The 25,072-nt window shown below is 34.5% G+C and overlaps 2 protein-coding genes across 3 annotated transcripts in view; one reads left to right on the top strand and one right to left on the bottom strand.

The window, feature by feature from the left end:
* Positions 1-25,072, bottom strand: part of LOC125675520 (glutamate carboxypeptidase 2-like) — a 283,989-nt gene that overhangs the window by 145,871 nt on the left and 113,046 nt on the right. The window lies entirely within an intron of this gene.
* Positions 1-25,072, top strand: part of LOC125674913 (vigilin-like) — a 65,183-nt gene that overhangs the window by 33,593 nt on the left and 6,518 nt on the right. The window contains exons 30-44 of one of the 2 annotated variants that reach the window (XM_056158500.1): positions 671-767; positions 1,202-1,300; positions 2,836-2,855; positions 5,371-5,473; positions 9,755-9,850; positions 10,790-10,815; positions 11,403-11,475; positions 14,523-14,645; positions 17,155-17,180; positions 17,396-17,483; positions 21,492-21,587; positions 22,552-22,589; positions 23,072-23,103; positions 23,713-23,724; positions 24,611-24,698. In XM_056158500.1, coding sequence (XP_056014475.1) covers positions 671-767; positions 1,202-1,300; positions 2,836-2,855; positions 5,371-5,473; positions 9,755-9,850; positions 10,790-10,815; positions 11,403-11,475; positions 14,523-14,645; positions 17,155-17,180; positions 17,396-17,483; positions 21,492-21,587; positions 22,552-22,589; positions 23,072-23,103; positions 23,713-23,724; positions 24,611-24,698 — 1,017 coding nt within the window. The remainder of the gene's footprint in view (positions 1-670; positions 768-1,201; positions 1,301-2,835; positions 2,856-5,370; positions 5,474-9,754; positions 9,851-10,789; positions 10,816-11,402; positions 11,476-14,522; positions 14,646-17,154; positions 17,181-17,395; positions 17,484-21,491; positions 21,588-22,551; positions 22,590-23,071; positions 23,104-23,712; positions 23,725-24,610; positions 24,699-25,072) is intronic. The other variant, XM_056158501.1, reaches the window with a different exon arrangement.

Genomic DNA, 25,072 nt, shown 5'->3' on the forward strand with positions numbered 1-25,072 from the left:
ACCGTCTTATCCGCGGTTGGTTATAAACAGACATTATCGTCGGTTTTTGAGTAATACGCTTCTGGTGCATGCCGTAAAACGTTGATTGTTTATAGAGTAATACAGTAATTACTATTAATAAGAATATTCATGATATAAACTATATTCAGAAGTAAAATTTTAATAACAAAAGAGTCTAGATATTTTTACTTCGTTGTACATACCTATGACAATTTGATTCATGGTATATGCGCGGGAGGTTGTCAAAACAAGGACAATTACGGAATCCCAGAAATTACACACAAAACACAGAAGAATTACGGACAGATTTTTTTAAAGTCACGGATTCAGATACCAAAGTTACGGAAATTCTCTAAATTGATTTTATTGAAGAATTTATATGAAATACGGATTAAAATAAGATGTATTACACTTGTGTAATGAAAGAAATACAGTCTCAAGTTCAGTCCGTAAATTTCGCATGTTCATAATGTGATGAAACAATTACAGTGATGTCACAATGCACGGAGACTGTAAACAGCGATGTGCACGGCTTTATGCTCAGAAGCACAAAATTTCGAATTGGGTCTGTCGTCCTTAAGGCAAGATGAAACAAACTTGTCTGTATCAAGTGTCCTTTATAATATGTATTTTATCGATATAATTATCAAGATGATTTTTTCCATCTCAGAGTGACCGAAACAATTACATTGAAACCACATAAAACTCAAGGAATGTTTATAGGACTTGGTGGCCAGAATATCAAGAGAATTTACAATAGTTTGCCAGTAAGTAGATAATCTGTTTAATCCATATTCACCCGACATGTTAGCTGCAATAATGTAGCCCCATCCGATTTTTAAAAAAAATTCTGACGTTGACGTTTTCGGGTTCTCCCAAAAAAAAAAAAATTGGATAGGGCTACATTATTGCAGCTACTGACATGTAAGCTATATGTACACATGTATATATTTATGCTAATGTTAAATGTAAAAGAAGTTGCACATAAACATTGTGCCTATATACTGAAAAACTATGTTTTCAAGTTTATTTTTCAAAGTAGTCCCCTTGAGTAATCTGCATCATCACTTCTACACATGTTCATGATCTGCATCATCACTTCTACACATGTTCATGATCTGCATCATCACTTCTACACATGTTCATGATCTGCATCATCACTTCTACACATGTACATGACTTATCATATTTTTCTTCCTAGAGAGGAGTTCACCTACAAGTAAACACAAATGATGAAGGGGAGACCAAGATTTTAGTGTCAGCTTCAAATGAAAGTGACCTTAAAAAAGCTGTTGAGAAGGTAATCTATACCCAATATTTTACTTCTTACCTTGCAATGGCAGGAGAGCAGAGTGGTGAATCAAAAATGAATTGTTAGCAAGATTATGATGGAAATGGGTTTTTCTTATAACAACATAGATTGCCTACCTATTTAGCCAAATGGAGAGGTGTCTATAGACCAAGACTTAGTCCACCTGTTACTTATCATAATCACGACCCATCACAATTATCATAATCACGACCCATCACAATTCAGGTTAACATCTGCTTGAATGTCTGAAAATTCAATGCAATTTTTGAAGAATTTTCAAAATCCAAGGGCCGTAATACTGCTGAAAATAGGTCAGTTGAATTAAGACTCAGATTTTTACCTGTAACTCGTTGATACACTGCGGCAGATTTAGGGGGGGGGGGGGGGGGGGGAGAGTTTGGACACCCCCTTCCCCCATCCGCACTTTTTTTGGTTTGAAATCTACATGTATAGAGGATGTGGTGACTATAAATGAAAGGAAGAAGGAACATGAATTTCAGTCTAAAATGCATTAAAATGCACCTCTTTGAATCAATCTTTTTAAAAATTTCCTTGGAGAGGCCCAATGAGGTTAACCTCCTCCTCCCATGCCCCCCCCCCCCCCTCCTTCAGGTCTCATCCCCAGTAAATCCGCCACTGATATACAACAACACAGACTGGGTATAGAATCAGCTCAATATATGCAGATTTAATATGGGGGGGGGGGGGGGGGGGGGACTAATGAAAACTGAATTCTATGAAATCTTCAACATCTATGGGTTGTGATTTGGCTAAAAATAGGTAAATGTGGTCAAAACTTTAACTTGACCTATCTGTGATTCATCAATATATAACAGTATTAATTACTCAAAAGCTTATTATCTCATCACCCCATGATGCAAAGGTGAGCAGCCCAAGTCCCACTCAAGTTATTTATTATAAACAAAATATTTTAGCAACAGAGGTCATGCCCTTTGATCCTGTGACATAAAAATGTAAAGATATACTTAAGGGTTGGTTGGTTGTATATTGGTTAACGTCCCTCTTGAGAGTTTTTCATTCGACATATGGAGATGTCGCCATTGCCAGTAAAGGTCTGCAAAATTTAGGCCTATGCTTGGCACTTACGGCCTTTGAGCAGGGAGGGATCTTTATCATGCCACACCTACTATGACACCGGGCCTTGGTTTTTGCCATCTCATTCACCCTTGGTTTTGCGTTCTCATCCGAAGGACCGCCCCATTTAGTCGCCTCTTACGACAAGCAAGGGGTACTGATGACCTATTCTAACCCGGATCCCCATGGGACTATATTAAAGGAAGAGAATTTTCATCTCCAAAGTAAACTCAATTATGAGCTAGATAATGTAGTTAAACATGTTGGCCTTTAATTCTCTTTCTTCATGCAGCTTTCTTTTTGCCCTAAGGACTTGCTTTTGTGACACTCTCACATTTTAAGCTGTTGATGAAATTTGCTAAGTTTGTGCTATTTCTGTGATTGTTATACCTATTCACCTATTCATTGATTTTCAATTGTTCTTGTAGGTTCAAGAAGAAAATGAGAGGTAAATATATCAAATTTAGACTAGCCTTAGGATTTTTAAAAAATATATTTTAGGCCATGCCAATTTGTAATCTAGGTCGTCGGATTCGCCGCTTCTATTCGTAATAAATCTAAATAATAATATTATCAAAAAATAATATCCGCCCGCGTGTTAAAAAATATCCGTAAAATATTTTTCGATTTTTTACAAGCGCACAAACGACCTTGGTGTATGTGCTGACAAATGACAGAAGCGCGGGCTCTCGAGAAATTCCCTAACAGTGTAATACGGTTAAGTTATTCATGATGTCTATCTTGATATGTACGATACTTCATAACACTGGTTTGGACATTGTTCCTTATGCTGCAATCGAACTGGAAGCCGATGAAACTTTTGAAGTGCTATTCGATGCCACTATTTAGAGAACATTGACAGAGTACGATTGATTGATTGATTATATATTGTCTAAAGTCTCTCTTGAGAATATTTCACTCACATGAAGATGTTACCATTGCCCGGTGAAGGGTTGCAAAATTTAGGCCTATGCTCAGTGCTTATGGTAGGGAGGAATCTTTATCGCGCCACACCTGCTGTGACACGGATCTCAGTTTTTGCAGTCCTATCTGAAGGACTGCCCCATTTATTCGCCTCTTGGAACAAGCAAGGGGTACTGAGGACCATTTAAAACGGGACTGACAGTTAATTACAAATTCACAATAGGTTTGGTGATGTCCTATCAAAATTCAAGAAAATGCTCAAAGCGATGCAATGGAGATTTCAAAACTGGACATGTCCCTAGCAATGTACATATCTCTGAATCGAAAGTTTGTAGAAATGAAACTTAAACACTGTTAAATAAAATTCTTCAAAAAGACCTCATCAGTTAATGTTGCAAAGTACATGTATTAGGTATAAAGAAAATAAGTCTTTGAAACCTGAATTACTTATTTATTGTAAACAAAGTTGAAAAATATTAAGTTTATGTGGTAAACAAATGATAACTGGTGATTTTAGATCTTTATTTTTAAGCGCTCGCTTTTTGAAATCACACTTAATTCAATTAAAAATATTTATATTTCTTGTATTCGCTCGCCTCATAATTTTTATCTCCAAAATTAAAAATAATATTTGTAAAATAATTTCGCTCTCTCGCCTCACTTTTTTATTTGAAAATCCGAAGAACTATTTTACAAATTGGTGTGGCCTTATGTATGTTACTCATGCCCTAAGGCAAGATGACTCAGAGGTTTTATATCTTACAAAAAATATGTTTTTCTATAAAATTGATTTAATATTCAAAATGACAGTTTTACTAATTGAAATTTACTGTGTTTTGGATATCCAGATTATTAAAGGGAAAGGCAACCCTAACCACATTGTTGCTTTTATGAATAAAGTATTACTTACTGATATAGTAAATGACAAACTTGAACAACAAAAATCCTTGCTTAACAATTAAATCAATATTAATTTACCATATATTTTAAATTACCCGCCGCTAAGAGAGCGGCCATTGAAGTTTAATTTATGACGTCACACCATCAGTTCTGGTTTATTTCATCAGCAGCACTGTAAACATGACAATTCACGAACAGTTAAGTTTGGAGCCCTATAGATTTGAGCCCGATCTTTCGCAAGAAGAAATAAAAAAAAGAAGACGTTCAGTCGAGTCACAGACTAGGCAAACAGTACAAGTTTCTTCATACAAATGTTTTGAACCTCAACTTGTCATTAATGCAAATGATGTATCCACAGTTTACATAGTCTTTTCTTTTCAGATGACCTGGTTGGGTCAGGAATTTCGAAAAAAAACTTTTTTCACATTTCCCCTTCGTATTAGCGCAATTAACAGCTTGACAGGAAGGCATCAACCTGTGTATATGTAAAATTTACCACATCAATCACATTCACATCTTAGAATCTCAGCAAAACCGGAGTAGACGGTGTGACGTCAAAATTATTGATTTTTGTGGTCTTTAATAAAAAAGAGTTCCACATCATGACAACTTCCATAGATGGCTGGAATTTCAATTTCCAACTTTTTCAAATTAGTGTTGAAGCTTATCTAGGCCATATATCATAAGCATAACATGATAAATTTTTATTATATAATTAATCCCATCATTTATTATGTAAAAAAATTTGGGTTGCCTTTCCCTTTAAGATTTTACTGTGTTTTGGATATCCAGATTATTAGAATTTTAGCGTATTTAGATATCCAAATTATTAAGATTTTACTGTGTTTGTGATATCCCGATTATTAGGATTTTACTGTGTTTTGGATATCCAGATTATTAGAATTTTACTGTATATAGATTTCCAGATTATTAAGATTTTACTGTGTTTTGGATATCCAAATTATTAGGATTTTACCATGTTTTGGATATCCAGATTGTTAGAATTTTACTGTATATAGATATCCAGATTATTAAGATTTTACTGTTTTTTGGATATCCAGATTATTAAGATTTTACTGTGTTTTGGATATCCAGATTATTAGGATTTTACTGTACTACATTTTATGTTGGTTTTGCAGGGAAGGCGTAAGTGCAGATATGGATCTCAGCAGATTGCAGATAAAAACTTTGATTGGAGATGGAGGTACAGGAATCAGGAAAATCAGGGATGCCATCAGAAAGGTAAACAAGAAGTTTAATCCCACTCATGTCACACCTCGATACACACTCATGTAACACCGTGATACACACTTGTGTCACACCTTGATACACTAATACCACACAGCACGCATACCACACCTTGGTACACTCATACCACACCTTGATACACGCATACCACACCTTGATACACACTTGTGTCACACCTTGATACACACTTGTGTCACACCTTGATACACACTTGTGTCACACCTTGATACATAACCACACATTATGCTCATATCACACCTTGATACATGCTTGTGCCACACCTTGAGATACACACTCATACCACACATTTATACATCCTCATGCGAAACCTTTAATGTTGGTCCTAATTCTCAGGGCTCGAAATTAGCAAGAATTACTCGTAAAATGCAAGTACATTGGAAAAATTGCGAGTAAAATTAGTGGACACTAGAAAATTTTAGCGAGTTGTGATGTACAAACCATGATCGTATCCGTTTTATACATTGATTCGCAATTCGCTTTTGTTAAACTTGCACTCATAATCATACAAACGCTTACATGAACGACTGATTTTAACAACTGTTTCTATCCGTATTTTTTAGCTCTTCTGAGCCGAAGGCTCAAAGAGCTAATCATATGGCCATATGTCTGGCGTGTGGTGTGCGGTGTGTGTCAACTTTTTAGAAAAAGGGTTATATCTCAAGAACCCCTTGACCAATTTTTGTTAAATTTGTTACAGGGTATCCTTGGCCCAAGGGCTTTCATTTGTACTAAAACTAGGGTTGTGACCCTTTAACAAGGGGAAATAATTAGAAAAATGCAAACAAAAGTAGTGGTTGCTAAAAAATCTTCTTCTCAAGAACCACTAGGCAAATTATCACCAAACTTATGCATAGGGATGAGGAAAGGTTGTAGATAAAAAATTGTTCAAGGCATCATCCTGGGGCAAAGGGTGTGGTCTCAAGGTCACTTCAAAGTTGACCGTAAATTTTGTTTTGTTAAAACTTTGATATTTTGTTTAATATAAGGACTAGGATCATCAAATTTTGTAAGTTGATGCATCTTAGGACCTAATATCTTGTTGTCTCAAAAGTAGGTCATGGTGACCTACTTTTTAATTTCGCAGGTAATTATTATTAAATGGATTTTGATGCATATCTTGGACACTTTTGAGCCTATGATTATCAAAAGTTGTCAGTTGATGGATCATGGGACGTTGAACTGCGTCATGTGAAAAGTATGTCACCATGACCTACTTTCTGAATTTTATGGCTAATCATTTATGAATACATTTTAGGTTGTTATTTCAGATACCAAGAGGTTTAGAATCATCTAACCTTGTAAGTTGATGCAACTAGAGGCCTTGAAACATATTTATAAAAAATGTAGGTCACAGTGACCTACTTTTAGATTTTTGCAGACATTCAAATTTCACTTTTCAATTTTAGATCCATATTTTGGACACTATGAAAGCTAAGATCATCAAACTTTGTCAGTTGATGCATCTTGAGTCTTCATAGTTTGTTGACCAAAAAGTAGGTCACCGTGACCTACTTTTGGAATTTGACGGCTATATTTCAATATTTCAGATACTATTTGACTTACAATTATCAAACTTTGTTAGTTGATGCATGTTGAGTCTTCAGAGTGTGTTGACTAAAAAGTAGGTCAACGTGACCTATTTTTGGATTTGATGGCTCTATTTGAATATTTCAGATACTATTTGACTTACAATCACCAAACTTTGTCAGTTGATGGGTCTTGAGTCTTCAGAGTGTGTCGACCAAAAAGTAGGTCACTGTGACCTACTTTTGGAATTTGACGTTTATATCTGAATATTTCAGATGCTATTTGATTTCAATTATCAAACTTTGTCAGTTGATGCATCTTGAGTCTTTGGAGTGTGTCGACCAAAAAGTAGTTCACTGTGGCCTTCTTTTGGAATTTGACGGCTATATTTGAATACTATTTGACTTGTCAGTTGATGCATCTCGAGTCTTCAGTGTGTCGACCAAAAGTAGGTCACCGTGACCTACTTTTGGACAGTTACATTTAAATTTTCAGGTACTATTTGACTTAACATCATCAGACTTTGTTAATTGGTGAATCTTGGTTAGTGAGAATTTTTGCCTGTTCTACAATGTATCAGAAGAGCGATTCTAGGCCCATGGGTGTCTTGTCTTTTCATTTTTTTAAGTCATCTGCAAACAACAACTATATTCCTTCACAACAATTATTAATCACTCCAACATGTCCTACCTACGTTAGTTTGTTGTCATATTGAGGTCGGGTTGTAGTGATGACACAAGAGTGCATTGCTGACCACGTAGACAATAATAAAAAAAATTTCATGGGACTCATGCTGCTTATAGGGGGTTCGCTTTGAATAATCCTTAGTGACAACCCTGATGTGGCATGAAATTGGATAACTTTAGATCTAGACTCGTCCAAACAATGCCTGTTGACCCACAAGGCTCAGTAATCATGGGGAAAATCTTTGATTTTAAAAACATAAAAAAAGAGCACTGCTTCATTATTTTTATGTTAGCCTGTAGGTTTTCATTTTAGCCTGTGGATTTTATTCCCACATGCTAAAATTAGCCTGTGGCAGAAAAAGTTAATTTCAACCCCTGTTATTCTATGCGAGTACTTAGTATTGTGAAATGACTCGTAGATGTCCAATCTCGAGAACTTGAAATTGCATGTAAACTGTTGATCAAGAGTTTTGACATGTATATCAACAGTATGAAAATAAAAGCAAGCAATTCTATTTCACAAGTGCATGTTCAAATCACACCTTGATACACTTTCATGCCTTGTCCTGATACATGCGTGTGTCCCACCTTGATACACACTCATACAGCACCTCAATACATACTCCTGCCACACCTTCATGCAGTCTTAAACCACACATTGACACCTGCTCATACCATACTCTTAGGCTACACCCTTATGCACACTCATGCTACACCTTTATGCACCCTTTTGCCACATCTTTATGCACAATTGTACAGTACTTTTATACACACTCGGGCCACACTTTTATAATTGCTATTGGTACACACACCTTTATACATGCTCAGCCCATACTTTAATGCACAATTGGGCCTCAACTTTATGTACACTTATACCATACCTTTATACATGCTCACGCTACAATACACACTCTGTCCACACCTTTATACATGCTCACGCTACAATACACACTCAGTCCACACCTTTATACATGCTCACGCTACAATACACACTCAGTCCACACCTTTATACATGCTCAGCCCATACTTTAATGCACAATTGGGCCTCAACTTTATGTACACTTATGCCATACCTTTATACATGCTCACGGTACAATACACACTCTGTCCACACCTTTATACATGCTCACGCTACAATACACACTCAGTCCACACCTTTATACATGCTCACGCTACAATACACACTCAGTCCACACCTTTATACATGCTCACGCTACAATACACACTCAGTCCACACCTTTATACATGCTCACGCTACAATACACACTCAGTCCACACCTTTATACATGCTCAAGTCACACATTAATGCACACTCTAGTCACAACTTTATGCATGCTCATGCCAGTTTTATGTACACTCATGTAACACATTATTCAGGCTCATGCCACATCTTTAGACAGATATATTTTATAAAGATTTTGAAATGAAATGATGAATTTCAGAAGTATTTTTTGTATACCCCCCACAAACAAAGTTTGGGGAGGGGTATATTGGAATCAGCATGTCCATCTGTCTGTGTGTCCATCTGTCTGTAGACATGATTTTGTCCGTGCATGTTCTAAGAAACTGGTGCATGGATTTTTAGTCCCCTACTGACGAAGTCGAAGGGGACTTTAGGTTTGCGCTCCGTCCGTCAGTCCAGTTTTCCGCACTTTTTTTCTCTTTTTTTGCAGATATTTATTTTATATTTGGTATGTTGCTTTGCCATAACAAGTTACAGATCAAGATTGAATATGGTCCCAGTCCGTTGATTTTTCACTTAGTTATGGCTCTTGGACTCTAGTCCCAAAAGCACAGTTCTGGTTTTTTGATTGAACTAAACCTATGTAAAAAGTATCGATCCCAATCGAAATTAGAAAATACCAAAATAATTAATCTACTCCTCATTGATGCTCTTGTCATCAAGAAACTAAAAAATGTAGTTGAGACTTCCTATTTAACATATCCATGGTATTTGTTAGAGATACCAAAGGTCAACTGTGTTTGCAAACTTTATGGAATATTGCTTTGAGAGAGTTGTTTTCATTACTTTCCATTCCAGATTGGAGGCAGAATTCACATTCCAACAGATTTTCGTGACACCAAAGTCGTTGTAACAGCTCAAAGTAAAGAGGATTTAGAGACTGTCATAGAAATGGTAAAATTGCATTGTTATGGATATTTTTTTTCTTATGATTTCAATTTCAGCTTCGTTGAAACAATGGTTCAGGGTCAAAGTTGTCTCACAATGGTTTTCACATGAGGCATTAGATATAAAGACTGACAATATGTTATGATCAGGGGTAATCAGAGAGTGTGCTATGACTGTAAAAAAAAGTCAAATTGTTCAGTAGCTAAGGTCAAGGTCATTTGTAGGAAAATAAATTTGTTCAAAGCAATCGTGACAGCAAGATGTGGTCTAGCTAATTTTAAGTGTAACTCTTGAACAAGAGTCAGGTCATGCTAAGAAAATGGATGCAGTTTCATTACTGATTTTAATCAGGAGGTCAAGGTCATTGGGAAATAAAATTATTAAGATCTTCCTTTAGTCAGAATCTGGAAAGTAGGAAGTATATTAAGAAACTTGTGTTTGTAGTTGACTCCAAGGTTACTATTGACAAGGGGTTTGTCATAATTCCGAGCTTATGTTTACAAAGTCAAGTGTCTAGGAGAAAATATGCATGAATTTGTTAAGCTTTGAATTGTTAATGGGGAACAATTTTATTTTCACTGTGTTTCTTACAAAGATTGAAATAGTGTGCATCTGTATGATTTGCATTAAGTATACCCATCTAAAAATTCCAACAGACTTGTCGTCATACATGTAAGAGTTTGTAAATCCAGTGTCCAAGCAAGAAGATGGTGGAGCATATTCTGCTATACACATGTTACAGAAACTGTATCACATGAACACTTCTGTCATTCAATGATTACTGAACATTAAAGTTTATAAACACTTCTGTCATTCAATGATTACTGAACATTAAAGTTTATAAACACTTCTGTCATTCAATGATTACTGAACATTAAAGTTTATATCTCTTCTGTCATTCAATGATTACTGAACATTAAAGTTTATATCTCTTTTATTTTGCAGATATTAGACCAAACAATGAAACAAAGGTATATTTTAATTTATATTGAACACATGCCAAGTAAATTTTGAGAGAGATTATAGTTGCTATTTTTTTTTTATACTGGCATAGAACTGTACTGAACCAAGATCTGCTACAGTATTAGATATACCCACGGTTGATTGTGCTTCGTTCCCCTCTCCATCACATGTGGGTCCATTCATACCGATTCACTCGTTCTCATGAATAATGATTTAGATTAACTGTCCAATCATATGAATTATTATAGGAATGGAACTCTTCTGTTTTTAAAGGAAGTATTACTTTAACTTCACTATCACAGGAATATTGTCAAATGAAAGTGCGTAGAAAAGGACTTACTGATTGGACAAAAATCACGTTTGGTCTTCCCTGAGCGACCATTAAAATTGCTTCATTAATTATTCATGAGAACGAGGGAATTGGTATGAATGGACATGGGTGATGCAGAGAGGAACGAAGACGTACATAATCAACTGTTGGTATCTGATGACAACTATACATAATAAACTGTACACCTGTTCTTCATTCATCTGTCTGCAGTTACCGTGATTTTATTGACTCATTTTTTTCATTTTAAATTTTTTGTGTATCCAGGGAGGAAGTAGAAGTTAGCAAGGACACCATCATCAAACTTATGATAGGAAAAAGAAAAGAACTGCTGGAGAAGGTAACTATAAAGACTAGGTCCTGTATAATTGATGAAAAAGAGACCAAAAGTAGTATAGAGATAAAGAAAGTATTTTAAATCAACCAACTTGTAATAGCTAAGAAATAGGTTTCATTTTTGAAAATACGTATTGGTGTGATCTGTGACACTTCACCCAGCATGCTTCATGTACCATGTTAGCGCTTCTTGGAAAGTATGCCGGTGTAAAGTGGTGCAGTTCATACCTTCAAGTATTTTCGAAAGTGAGATTTTTTCTTATATTTACATTCTACTTTTATTTCTATCAGAATTCCCAGGCATTCAAATTTACATACCATGTCTATTAAGATACATATGTGCATTATTTACAACTGCAGCACAATTATGAGAAAATAGCTATTGTTACTCAGTCTGTTTGTAAAGATATCAAAGGCAAAAATATTGGAAAATTTGATCTTTAGAAATGTTTTTCAAGTTCACAGGTGCCACTTAGATTGGCAAATTAGACTTATTGTCATGAACCAGTCACTTGTGTATATGTGGTATTTATACTATTGAAAAATTAAAAATGTATCTCAAATACAAATATAAGGTTTCCCACGAGTGACAGATTTTGCAAATAAAAGATGGTGTCCAAAATGTTGAACAGTTAAAGACAATGCTATGAATAAGCTCTAAACATTTTGTTATTTTCAGTGAACTTGGAATTATCGTTTATCTTCATTTATGAACAAAGAATGATGATCATTTGCAGATGTTCAGAATTAACATCATCGTTGTTTGTTGTTTTGTAGAACAGCAATCAATTGAACATCATTGTTTTTGCATTGCAAGAATTAATTGAGCATCTTAAATTGTTGGTTTGTAGTACAGGAATCAATTTGACATTTTTGTTAGTAGTTTTGTAGTACAGGAATCAATTTGACATTTTTGTTAGTAGCTTTGCAGTACAGGAATCAATTGAACATTTTTGTTCGTTGTTTTGCAGTATGGGAATCAATTTCTCATTAGACAGGACGTATTATGTTATGGTGCTGTCCATGCGTCTGTCTGTCTAGTCATCCGTCCATCCGTCGTGGTCATGTTTTCCATAACGGATGCATGTACAACTTTGAAATTTGGTCACAATATTCACCTCAAGAATTGCAAAAGTGAGTTTCCATTTCAACTGGATTGGTCCATCCTTGACCTACTTTAGGGCTATAAGTAGGTCAAACAGTTTTCCGGACTTTTTTTCGTTACAGATATTGCAATTTACAGATAAGCTTCCTTTCAGAGGAATACAAGTTCAGTTTGCATTTCAGCTGGATTGGTCCATCCATCCGTGACCTACATTAGGACTAAAAGTAGGTCAAACAGTTTTCCGGACTTTTATTCATTACGGATACAGATATTGCCCTGAAATTTAGTCAGAGGTTTCCTCTTGGAGGAATACAAGTTTGGTTTGCATTTCATCTGGATTGGTCTGTTTTTGACCTACTTTTGAGCTAGAAATAGGTCAAACAGTTTTCCGGACTTTTTTCCATTACAAATACAGATATTGTGCTGAAATTTAGTCAAAGGCTTCCTCTCGGAGGAATACAAGTTCGTTTTGCATTTCAGCTGGATTGGTCCATCCTTGACCTACCTTTTGAAAAAAATAGGTCATATTGCACTGAAATTTAGTCATCATCTTCCTCTTGGAGAAATACAAGTTCAGTTTGCATTTCAGCTGGATTGGTCCATCCTTGACCTATTTTAGGGCTATAAGTAGGTCAAACAGTTTTCCGGACTTTTTTTCATTACAAATACAGATATTGCACTGAAATTTAGTCATAGTCTTCCTCTTAGAGAAATACAAGTTCAATTTGCATTTCAGCTGATTTGGTCCATCCTTGACCTACTTTCGAATTAAAAATAGGTCGGACAGTTTTCCGGGCTTTCTTTCATTACGGATACAGATCTTTCCCTGATATTCAGTCACAGGCTTGCTCTCGGAGGAAAACAAGTGCAGTTAGCATTTCATCTGAATTGTCGCACTATGACCTACAATACATTAGGGGTAGAAGTAGGTCAAACAGTTTTCCAGATTTTTTTTTGTTGGTATGGTCACAGGTATTGCTCTGAAATTTAGTCACAATCTCCCTTTCAGAGAAATACATTATCAGTTCACATTTCAAACATTTCAACTTAATTTGTGCACCATGACCTACTTTAGGGCTAAAAGTAGATCAAATAGTTTCCTGAACTTTTTATCATCATAGATAGATATTGCACCGACATTTTGGCACAACCTCTCTCTCAGAGAAATACATAATCAGTTCACATGTCAGATGGATTGGTGCACCATGACCCACTTTAAGGCTTTTCTATTCAGAATGTGTTTTGTATCAATTCAGAGTGCTCAATATGCTTCTAGTTTGAATTTCACTGTCCGACGGGCGTATATTGTACCATTTGCGGTACTCTTGTTGTTTGTTGTTTTGCAATACGGAATAAATTTGACATTTTTGTTCGTTGTTTTGCAGTGCGGGAATCAATTGACCAATGTTGTGTGTTGTTTTGCAGTACAGGAAACAATTGAACATTGTTGTTTGTTGTTTTGCAGTACGGGAATCAATTGACCAATGTTGTGTGTTGTTTTGCAGTACAGGAAACAATTGACCAATGTTGTGTGTTGTTTTGCAGTACAGGAAACAATTGAACATTGTTGTGTGTTGTTTTGCAGTACGGGAATCAATTGAACATTGTTGTTTGTTGTTTTGCAGTACAGGAAACAATTGAACATTGTTGTTTGTTGTTTTGCAGTACAGGAAACAATTGAACATTGTTGTGTGTTGTTTTGCAGTACAGGAATCAATTGAACATTGTTGTGTGTTGTTTTGCAGTACAGGAATCAATTGAACATTGTTGTGTGTTGTTTTGCAGTACAGGAATCAATTGAACATTGTTGTGTGTTGTTTTGCAGTACAGGAATCAATTGAACATTGTTGTTTGTTGTTTTGCAGTACGGGAATCAATTGAACATTGTTGTTTGTTGTTTTGCAGTACAGGAATCAATTGAACATTGTTGTTTGTTGTTTTTGCAGTACGGTAATCAGTTGAGGCTGTTTTTTCCTGGTACACAAGTACTCCGTGATAAAGAAGCAACAACAGCACCATTATGGATTGAATGCCAAAATCCGGAGGTTACAAAGGAAGTTCTAGCAGAGGTTCGTGTTGACTTTAATGTTTGTTATTTTTCTCCTTGGTCTGGTATATATAAACTGTACTTTAACAAACTGTATATAAATCTGCATTGTTTACTTTAGTCATATTGATTTATTGAATATTATGATAAACTGTACACACTCTCATTTTTGCCCCCATTTCAGTTTTGCCTATTTCCTCCTGATCGTCATATGTGTGGTATCATCCGGGAGGCTCTTTGAATTTGGCTTCCAAAAAATGTCTCCTGCCGGATATTAAAAATCTTCAGGATCATATTTCTAAGACCAAAATCTAAAATGATTGTCATTTCTCAAAAAAACAACCCAATGTTATTTTGATTGACAGAATTAGAGATGCAACAATGATTAGCTGAGCAGTGGCTTGTGCAGTACGTGAAATAATTTTGAATGGACTCCATGCTTTCTAAAGTAACTTCAAGTTTCTGGAATTTAGTATGCACACCTTCTCTATCTTAGTACCTCCCATGTCAACTTGGGGTTATAAATAGAAGTGATAATAATTAATAATGATAATTGGTTTTATATAGCGCCTTTTCCAGCGTATGCTGCTCAAAGCGCTTTACAATAATCAATGTACATTATTACCCCGGCAGACCTTATATCAATCTAGAACTTTCTCAGCCTCCTAGGAAGCATACAGTGCAAGCTGCCATTACAAGCGCTAGAGCACTAACATTCTAACAATATCTTTCACTGTCTATAGCCAGGTACCCCTTTTACACTTGGGTGGAGTGAGGAAATTCATGTAAAGTGCCTTTCCCAAGGACACAACGTCAGCCCTGCCGCGGCCAGGACTTAAACCCACGACCTTTCGGTCGAGAGTCTGACGGCCTAACCACTAGGCCACCAACGCCACACACCTTAGCTACTTGTATTGCTATTACATGTAATTGGCTTGTAATTCACAAACTAGTTACCTACGGCTCTGAATAAACTGATTAAGAACAGCGTATCTTAAACACTTTCTACAGTGTCTGTATCAACAGCAATTGTGAATGTACGTTTAAAGAGTCCAGGTCACTTGAGGGTTTTTTGTTGTTGTTGATTTTAAGAAATTCACTGTAGTTAACTACCAAATAGTGTTGAATGAATTCCTTTATGCTGTTTTGAAAATATAATGACATATGCTTGGTTCGTTAGTCGTTTGTTTTACGTCCTGTCGAGAATTTTTCACCCATATTGCGACGTCACCAGCTGTTGGTGAAGTACCACAAATGCGTGTAGTACATACATTTGTAATTCAGATTGAAAATGATTATAAAGACACATGTTTTATCATGATGCCATGTAAATGAATATTACATAATTCAAAAGTATGAAATGTCCTTGTTTCCATTTCAAAAGTAACATTTGGGATTGAAAATGCCTGTTTTGATTGCTTCAGATGTTGATAAAAAAAGCCAATAAACAATTCTTAACCTCAAACATTTTGAAAGCCAATATCCTGGATTAGATCCAGGAATGCAGTTGCAGATACAGAAAGGGGGACTGGGGATCCAGACTTAACACCCACCCACCCCCACCCCACTTCTGAGATTGCACAAAAAAAATATGCATATTTGCCAATTTTTTATTTATGCAGCTGAACTTGTAAAATACTAAGTATTAGTCCCCAGTATAGATTGGTCCTCCCTGGAAAAGGTTAATGGCTGGGATCTCCCATCCCCCACAAAAAAAATATTTCTGGACCGTGTCATATATGCATTCTTTGTGGAGAAATTGAAATAAACTGATTAACTTAAATAGTTAAAATAAGATATGCGTATTTGTACCAAAAAATCTTACATGTAGTGGTGTCTTAACAATGGTATGCATGTACATACATCTGATGCATGTACAGAAAATTTACACACAGACTGTGGTTGAGATTTTGCATATATACCATCAAGTTGAGAAGTTACATACACTGTGGGGTTTTTACACACACTGTGGGGTTTTTACACACACTGTGGGGTTTAGAATTTATATTATACTGTAGTTGAGAAGTTACACACACTGTGGGGTTTTTACACACACTGGTTTTTTTTTTACACACACTGTGGGGTTTAGAATTTATATTATACTGTAGCTGAGATTTTACACACATTGTGGTGGAGATTTATCAGACACAGTAGCTGAGATTTTACACACATTGTGGTGGAGATTTATCAGACACAGTAGCTGAGATTTTACACACATTGTGGTGGAGATTTATCAGACACTGTAGTTGAGAATTTACACACATTGTGGTGGAGATTCATCAGACACTGTAGTTGAGATTTTACACACATTGTGGTGGAGATTTATCAGACACTGTAGCTGAGAATTTACACACATTGTGGTGGAGATTCATCAGACACTGTAGTTGAGATTTTACACACATTGTGGTGGAGATTTATCAGACACTGTAGTTGAAATTTTACAGACTTTGTGGTTAGTATTGGTCGACAGACTAAGACATGTATTTTGGGCATATTATGCTGTGTTTACTTATTTGAATTTTTTTTTGAAGATTGAAGAACTGAAAGAAATGGAGTTGTAAGTATTGAATATACAAGTAGCATTACATATGTTTGTTTACAGTATCCTATCTTGCATGAGAAACAAATATGATTTTCACTTGGTAAAGAATCATGACACTCGATAATAGTGTTATATAATATGTAAATGTTGAATGATTCTCTGCAGAAATATCTTAATTGTATCCAATAATTAAAGTGCCTGTATTTAGTGTGTTATAATATCTATGAAAGGGTGAAGCAAACAAAGACCCTGCCTGTGGTGGTTTCTAGACAAATGTTTGCAAATGGTGCTCAATTCCTGTCTGATATTGGTGCTGAGGTGAGTGTTGTACAGCTCTATCGTGAAAAGAGATTTCATTTTAGAGATAGATGTCTAGCTCAGGATTTTCAAATTCTTTGCAGCCTGAGAAATAATAAAATCTAAAGTTACTGATAGTAAAATGTAGAGTTACTGAGAGTGAAATCTAGAGAGTTACTGATAGTGAAATGTAGAGAGTTACTGATAATGAAATGTAGAGAGTTACTGATAGTGAAATGTAGAGAGTTACTGATAGTGAAATGAAGAGAGTTACTGATGATAAAATCTAGAGAGTTACTGATAATGAAATGTAGAGAGTTACTGATAATGAAATGTAGAGAGTTACTGATAATGAAATGTAGAGTTACTGATAATGAAATGTAGAGAGTTACTGATAATGAAATGTAGAGAGTTACTGATAATGAAATGTAGAGAGTTACTGATAATGAAATGTAGAGAGTTACTGATAGTAAAATCTAGAGAGTTACTGGTAATGAAATGTAGAGAGTTACTGAGAGTGAAATGTAGAGAGTTACTGATAGTGAAATGTAGAGAGTTACTGATAATGAAATGTAGAGAGTTACTGATAGTGAAATGAAGAGAGTTACTGATAGTAAAATGTAGAGTTACTGATAATGAAATGTAGAGAGTTACTGATAGTAAAATGTAGAGAGTTACTGATAATGAAATGTAGAGAGTTACTGATAGTGAAATGAAGAGAGTTACTGATAGTGAAATGTAGAGAGTTACTGATATTGAAATGTAGAGAGTTACTGATAGTAAAATCTAGAGAGTTACTGATAGTGAAATGTAGAGAGTTACTGATAGTGAAATGTAGAGAGTTACTGATGATAAAATCTAGAGAGTTACTGATAGTGAAATGTAGAGAGTTACTGATGATAAAATCTAGAGAGTTACTGATAGTGAAATGTAGAGAGTTACTGATAGTAAAATGTAGAGAGTTACTGATAGTAAAATGTAGAGAGTTACTGAGAGTGAAATGTAGAGAGTTACTGAGAGTGAAATGTAGAGAGTTACTGATAGTGAAATGTAGAGAGTTACTGATAATGAAATGTAGAGTTACTGATAGTGAAATGTAGAAAGTTACTGATAATGAAATGTAGAGAGTTACTGAGAGTGAAATGTAGAGAGTTACTGATAATGAAATGTAGAGAGTTACTGATAGTAAAATGTAGAGTTACTGATAATGAAATGTAGAGAGTTACTGATAGTGAAATGTAGAGAGTTACTGATAGTGAAATGTAGAGAGTTACTGATAGTAAAATCTAGAGAGTTACTGAGAGTGAAATGTAGAGAGTTACTGATAATGAAATGTAGAGAGTTACTGATAGTGAAATCTAGAGAGTTACTGAGAGTGAAATGTAGAGAGTTACTGATAGTGAAATGTAGAGAGTTACTGATAGTAAAATCTAGAGAGTTACTGAGAGTGAAATGTAGAGAGTTACTGAGAGTGAAATGTAGAGAGTTACTGATAATGAAATGTAGAGAGTTACTGATAGTGAAATGTAGAGAGTTACTGATAGTAAAATGTAGAGAGTTACTGATAGTGAAATGTAGAGAGTTACTGATAGTAAAATCTAGAGAGTTACTGAGAGTGAAATGTAGAGAGTTACTGATAGTGAAATGTAGAAAGTTACTGATAATGAAATGTAGAGAGTTACTGATAGTGAAATGTAGAGAGTTACTGATAGTAAAATGTAGAGAGTTACTGATAATGAAATGTAGAGAGTTACTGATAGTGAAATGTAGAGAGTTACTGATAATGAAATGTAGAGAGTTACTGATAGTAAAATGTAGAGAGTTACTGATAATGAAATGTAGAGAGTTACTGATAGTAAAATGTAGAGAGTTACTGAGAGTGAAATGTAGAGAGTTACTGATAGTGAAATGTAGAGAGTTACTGATAATGAAATGTAGAGAGTTACTGAGAGTGAAATGAAGAGAGTTACTGATAGTGAAATGTAGAGAGTTACTGATATTGAAATGTAGAGAGTTACTGATAGTAAAATGTAGAGAGTTACTGATAATGAAATGTAGAGAGTTACTGATAGTGAAATGTAGAGAGTTACTGAGAGTGAAATGTAGAGAGTTACTGATAATGAAATGTAGAGAGTTACTGATAGTAAAATGTAGAGAGTTACTGATAATGAAATGTAGAGAGTTACTGATAGTGAAATGTAGAGAGTTACTGAGAGTGAAATGTAGAGAGTTACTGATAGTAAAATCTAGAGAGTTACTGAGAGTGAAATGTAGAGAGTTACTGATAGTGAAATGTAGAAAGTTACTGATAATGAAATGTAGAGAGTTACTGATAGTGAAATGTAGAGAGTTACTGATAGTGAAATGTAGAGAGTTACTGATAGTAAAATGTAGAGAGTTACTGATAATGAAATGTAGAGAGTTACTGATAGTGAAATGTAGAGAGTTACTGATAATGAAATGTAGAGAGTTACTGATAGTAAAATGTAGAGAGTTACTGATAATGAAATGTAGAGAGTTACTGATAGTAAAATGTAGAGAGTTACTGAGAGTGAAATGTAGAGAGTTACTGATAGTGAAATGTAGAGTTACTGATAATGAAATGTAGAGAGTTACTGATAGTAAAATGTAGAGAGTTACTGATAATGAAATGTAGAGAGTTACTGATAGTGAAATGAAGAGAGTTACTGATAGTGAAATGTAGAGAGTTACTGATATTGAAATGTAGAGAGTTACTGATAGTAAAATGTAGAGAGTTACTGATAATGAAATGTAGAGAGTTACTGATAGTGAAATGTAGAGAGTTACTGAGAGTGAAATGTAGAGAGTTACTGATAATGAAATGTAGAGAGTTACTGATAGTAAAATGTAGAGAGTTACTGATAATGAAATGTAGAGAGTTACTGATAGTGAAATGTAGAGAGTTACTGAGAGTGAAATGTAGAGAGTTACTGATAATGAAATGTAGAGAGTTACTGATAGTAAAATGTAGAGAGTTACTGATAATGAAATGTAGAGAGTTACTGATAGTGAAATGTAGAGAGTTACTGAGAGTGAAATGTAGAGAGTTACTGATAATGAAATGTAGAGAGTTACTGATAGTAAAATGTAGAGAGTTACTGATAATGAAATGTAGAGAGTTACTGATAGTAAAATGTAGAGAGTTACTGAGAGTGAAATGTAGAGAGTTACTGATAGTGAAATGTAGAGTTACTGATAATGAAATGTAGAGAGTTACTGATAGTAAAATGTAGAGAGTTACTGATAATGAAATGTAGAGAGTTACTGATAGTGAAATGAAGAGAGTTACTGATAGTGAAATGTAGAGAGTTACTGATATTGAAATGTAGAGAGTTACTGATAGTAAAATCTAGAGAGTTACTGATAGTGAAATGTAGAGAGTTACTGATAGTGAAATGTAGAAAGTTACTGATAGTAAAATCTAGAGAGTTACTGAGAGTGAAATGTAGAGAGTTACTGAGAGTGAAATGTAGAGAGTTACTGATAATGAAATGTAGAGAGTTACTGATAGTGAAATGTAGAGAGTTACTGATGATAAAATCTAGAGAGTTACTGATGATAAAATGTAGAGAGTTACTGATAGTGAAATGTAGAAAGTTACTGATAATGAAATGTAGAGAGTTACTGATAGTGAAATGTAGAGAGTTACTGATGATAAAATCTAGAGAGTTACTGATGATAAAATGTAGAGAGTTACTGATAGTGAAATGTAGAGAGTTACTGATAGTGAAATGTAGAGAGTTACTGAGAGTGAAATGTAGAGAGTTACTGAGAGTGAAATGTAGAGAGTTACTGATAGTGAAATGTAGAGAGTTACTGATGATGAAATGTAGAGAGTTACTGATAATGAAATGTAGAGAGTTACTGATGATAAAATCTAGAGAGTTACTGATAATGAAATGTAGAGAGTTACTGATAATGAAATGAAGAGAGTTACTGATAGTGAAATTTAAATTTACTGATAGTGAAATATAGATTTACTGAAGCTGAACATTGTTTTATTTTTAGACAAAGTGTTACTTATGTAATACATTCGTCTTTGATGGATCTGAAGTGGACATATACGGCAGAAATCAGGAAGATGTCAACGCCGCAATAGCGAGGGTATGTCGTGATATGATAATCACGATTATGTGTGTGTTTACAGTTCAGTGTCAGACAGAAGCATTGGCTGGAGGATTAATTTTTGACCTGCTGCTAACATTTAATCTTCAAATGGATTTGTTCATCAGTTTGTGAAAAGAAGTCCTCCAAGCAATTTATATGGATGTCTGTGTTTGCCGTTTTGTCTTGTATTTTGTAGTGTATGTTCATGTTAGGGATAGTTGTTCTTCTATACTTTGAATTAGATTTGTATTGTTTGGTAAGGAAACTTTTAAGTTGATGTGATTTAGGTTATTTCAGGAGTTTCAAATGGATTTCATATTTTTCAATATGATACATGTACTTGTATAACAGAATGTAGACTAGTGTGGTTTTTAATGTAAATATTCCTTCAACTAGACTTCTTAAAAGATAAAAGTATCTGAAAATAAAGCAAGCATATCATGGCAGTGCAAAAACTTAAACAGATCCCACTAACATTAAAACAAATAAAGACTGCCTGAACATTTACAAACTAGCTGAACAATTAAAGACTTCCTGAACATTTACAAACTTACTAAACAATTAAAGACTTCCTGAACATTTAGAAATTAATTGAACATGTAAAGACTTATTGAACAGTTAAAGACTTACTGAACAGTTAAAGACTTACTGAACATTTACAAATTAACTGAACATGTAAAGAAAATGTAAATATTTACTGAACAATAAAAGAACATTTAAAGATTTACTGAACAATGAAAGAACGTTTAAAGATTTACTGAACAACGAAAGAACATAAAAAATTTAAAAGATTTACTGAACAATGAAAAACTTACTGAACAGTTAAATATCATATTATAGACTTGCAGAACATTAAAATTCTGTATCTAACACAACATGTCAAGATTGTAATGACAATTCGTGGAGCTTTAAAGCCCAGTCTTATAGTGTTCTGGTGTTATGTTGATTTCTTTTCTTTCAGTTAAATGAACACGTATCCTCGTCATCTACACCAGAAAGGTATTTCTCAATTTCAAATCTTTAAACTTCATAGTTATAAGGTAATAAACTTCACATGTATACAAGCCTATGGGTTAGCAATTTCAAAGGGGGGGGGGGGGGGGTATACTGGGTTTTATGTTGGGAGCACTTCAGTATGTTTGTATGTTGACAATGCATTTTACAGTGAACAAGTACTTATTCCTAACAGTTCCAAAAGATGTATTAATACAGAGCTATTTCCATGTGTGTGGTTATAGCCTGACTTTGACCATTTGTATGTTTGTTTTTGGATTTTTAAAATATCACATCTTTCTTATTTTATACCAAGGGTGGATAACTCTTCAAAAAAGCTCATAATCATTTACCAGTAGTGTAAATTTGATCTACTTCGCTAACATCATTATTTAACAATAAACATTTATTTTGATTTAAATCATTCAAAAATTGTTAATACATTGAATACCTTAATTGTAGAAATTTTTATCATTTTTTTTTTCAAGGAGAAGAGGTCCCAGAGATGATATGCTAACAGGTGAGAATTCCGACCTGTGAGGTCTGTTTCCATCCCCATCATTTCTCATGCACGAAGAGTTCAACATGTCGAACTGCCCTGATACTTATTTCTGTCAAACTTTCACCAAACACGATATGTAATATAGGAAGGGAAGAAAAACTTCTGAATTTCATTGTTCCTGTCCTTAAAATTAATGCAGTGTTTTATACAATAAAATATTGGGGTCCTAAGGTGCTGAAAATTAATCAAATCACAGATCTTGAATGTCCAGTAAGCTTTTATGCATACTAATGATTGTATTGAAAGTTTTAGTATTTAGCAAAAAGATTTGAGCAAGTCAGAGCTAGCTAGTACATTTGATATTGGGTAACATTGAAAAAGTTGTTGCATGATGGTATGATGACATTTGGGCGATTGTGTGCCTCTTGCATGACTAATTATCAGGAGGTTCCTACACATGAGAAAAATCCAACCTTTCATAAAAAAATTATTCGTTTTATATGTCAAATTGTTTTTGATCATTAAAAAAAAGATTAAATAATCTATTTACTTTACAAAGTAGAATTTTATAAAAGAAAGCATGTTCAGATGAATTTATCTTAATTTATGCATGTATTTATTTTTCAGACAAAGGGAAATGTAAGTGTTCCTTCTTATGAAAACTTTTATATCATCAGGTCGTATGTATATATCAAATATTATTATTACTCATTTTCTTTTTACTTATTTCATTGTCGAAACATATTTAAAAATATGTGCAATTTTAAATAGAACAGATATTGCATTTCTCATTCTTAAACCTGTAACAGTGTATTACACAAGTACACAAGTATTGTGCATTTCAAAATCCGAACTACACTTGTGATATATCAGTGATCGGGAAGTGTATGTAACAAATGTGTGCCTCAATGGCCCATTGATAGATGACAGTCAGTGAAGACATCAGATGTTGTCCAGCCATTACTTAGACAATTCTTCACTAGACTCCATCACCATAAACCGAGAAATATACACTGTACTTCAGTCAAATTTTGAAATCGATATTATTCATGAAATATTGATATTCGTAAGTCAAAGAAATTCATTTCGCAGGTAATATTTTTAATTGGATTAAAAATGACAAAATATGTATGTGATTTTAGCAAAGTTAGGGTGTCTAATTATAGTACATATCCTTATTTTTGGAAAATATTGGGAGTTTCCTAGAGAGCTACAGACCTGCAGCTATTAAAGTTTTGACTTAAGTCTATTCTCAGTTTATGATCACGGAGCCATATGGTCATCAAACGTCAAAGGCATATTGGTCCTGACTAACAAATTATACCCCCACCACCAGTTGATGTTCATATCTGAAGGTCATCTCAAATTCATTAACTTCAAAAGTTGGCTTCCGATTAGTAGTCCACTCTGACTAATTCTCAGGTCAAAGGTCATGATATTTTCTATACTCGAATTATGAAATAGGGAGAGGGATTCGTAGTTTTACTAACATTTCTTTTATAATTCTTTCATTTTCTTTCCACAGTCACAAATGAAAGAGATGAAATGATGTATCGCATTGAAGAAGCTTTGGACAGGGGGGAAGTAGAGATCAAAGAGAAACTAGATATCCCGTGAGTAATAGTTTATAGAGATCAAAGAGAAACTAGATATCCCTCGAGTAATAATTTATAGAGATCAAAGAGAAACTAGATATCCCACGAGTAATAATTTATAGAGATCAAAGAGAAACTAGATATCCCACGAGTAATAATTTATAGAGATCAAAGAGAAACTAGATATCCCACAAGTAATAGCTAGTGTATAGAGATCAAAGAGAAACTAGATATCCCACAAGTAATAGTTTATAGAGATCAAAGAGAAACTAGATATCCCGTGAGTTATAGTTTATAGATATCAAAGAGAAACTAGATATCTTGTGAGTCACCAACTTGTAGGAGAAATACCACAAATTTAGACCTATGCTTAGCGCTCAGGCGGCCGTTTC

This window comes from Ostrea edulis, chromosome 3 (assembly GCF_947568905.1).
Source record: "Ostrea edulis chromosome 3, xbOstEdul1.1, whole genome shotgun sequence".
Classification (NCBI taxonomy): domain Eukaryota; kingdom Metazoa; phylum Mollusca; class Bivalvia; order Ostreida; family Ostreidae; genus Ostrea; species Ostrea edulis.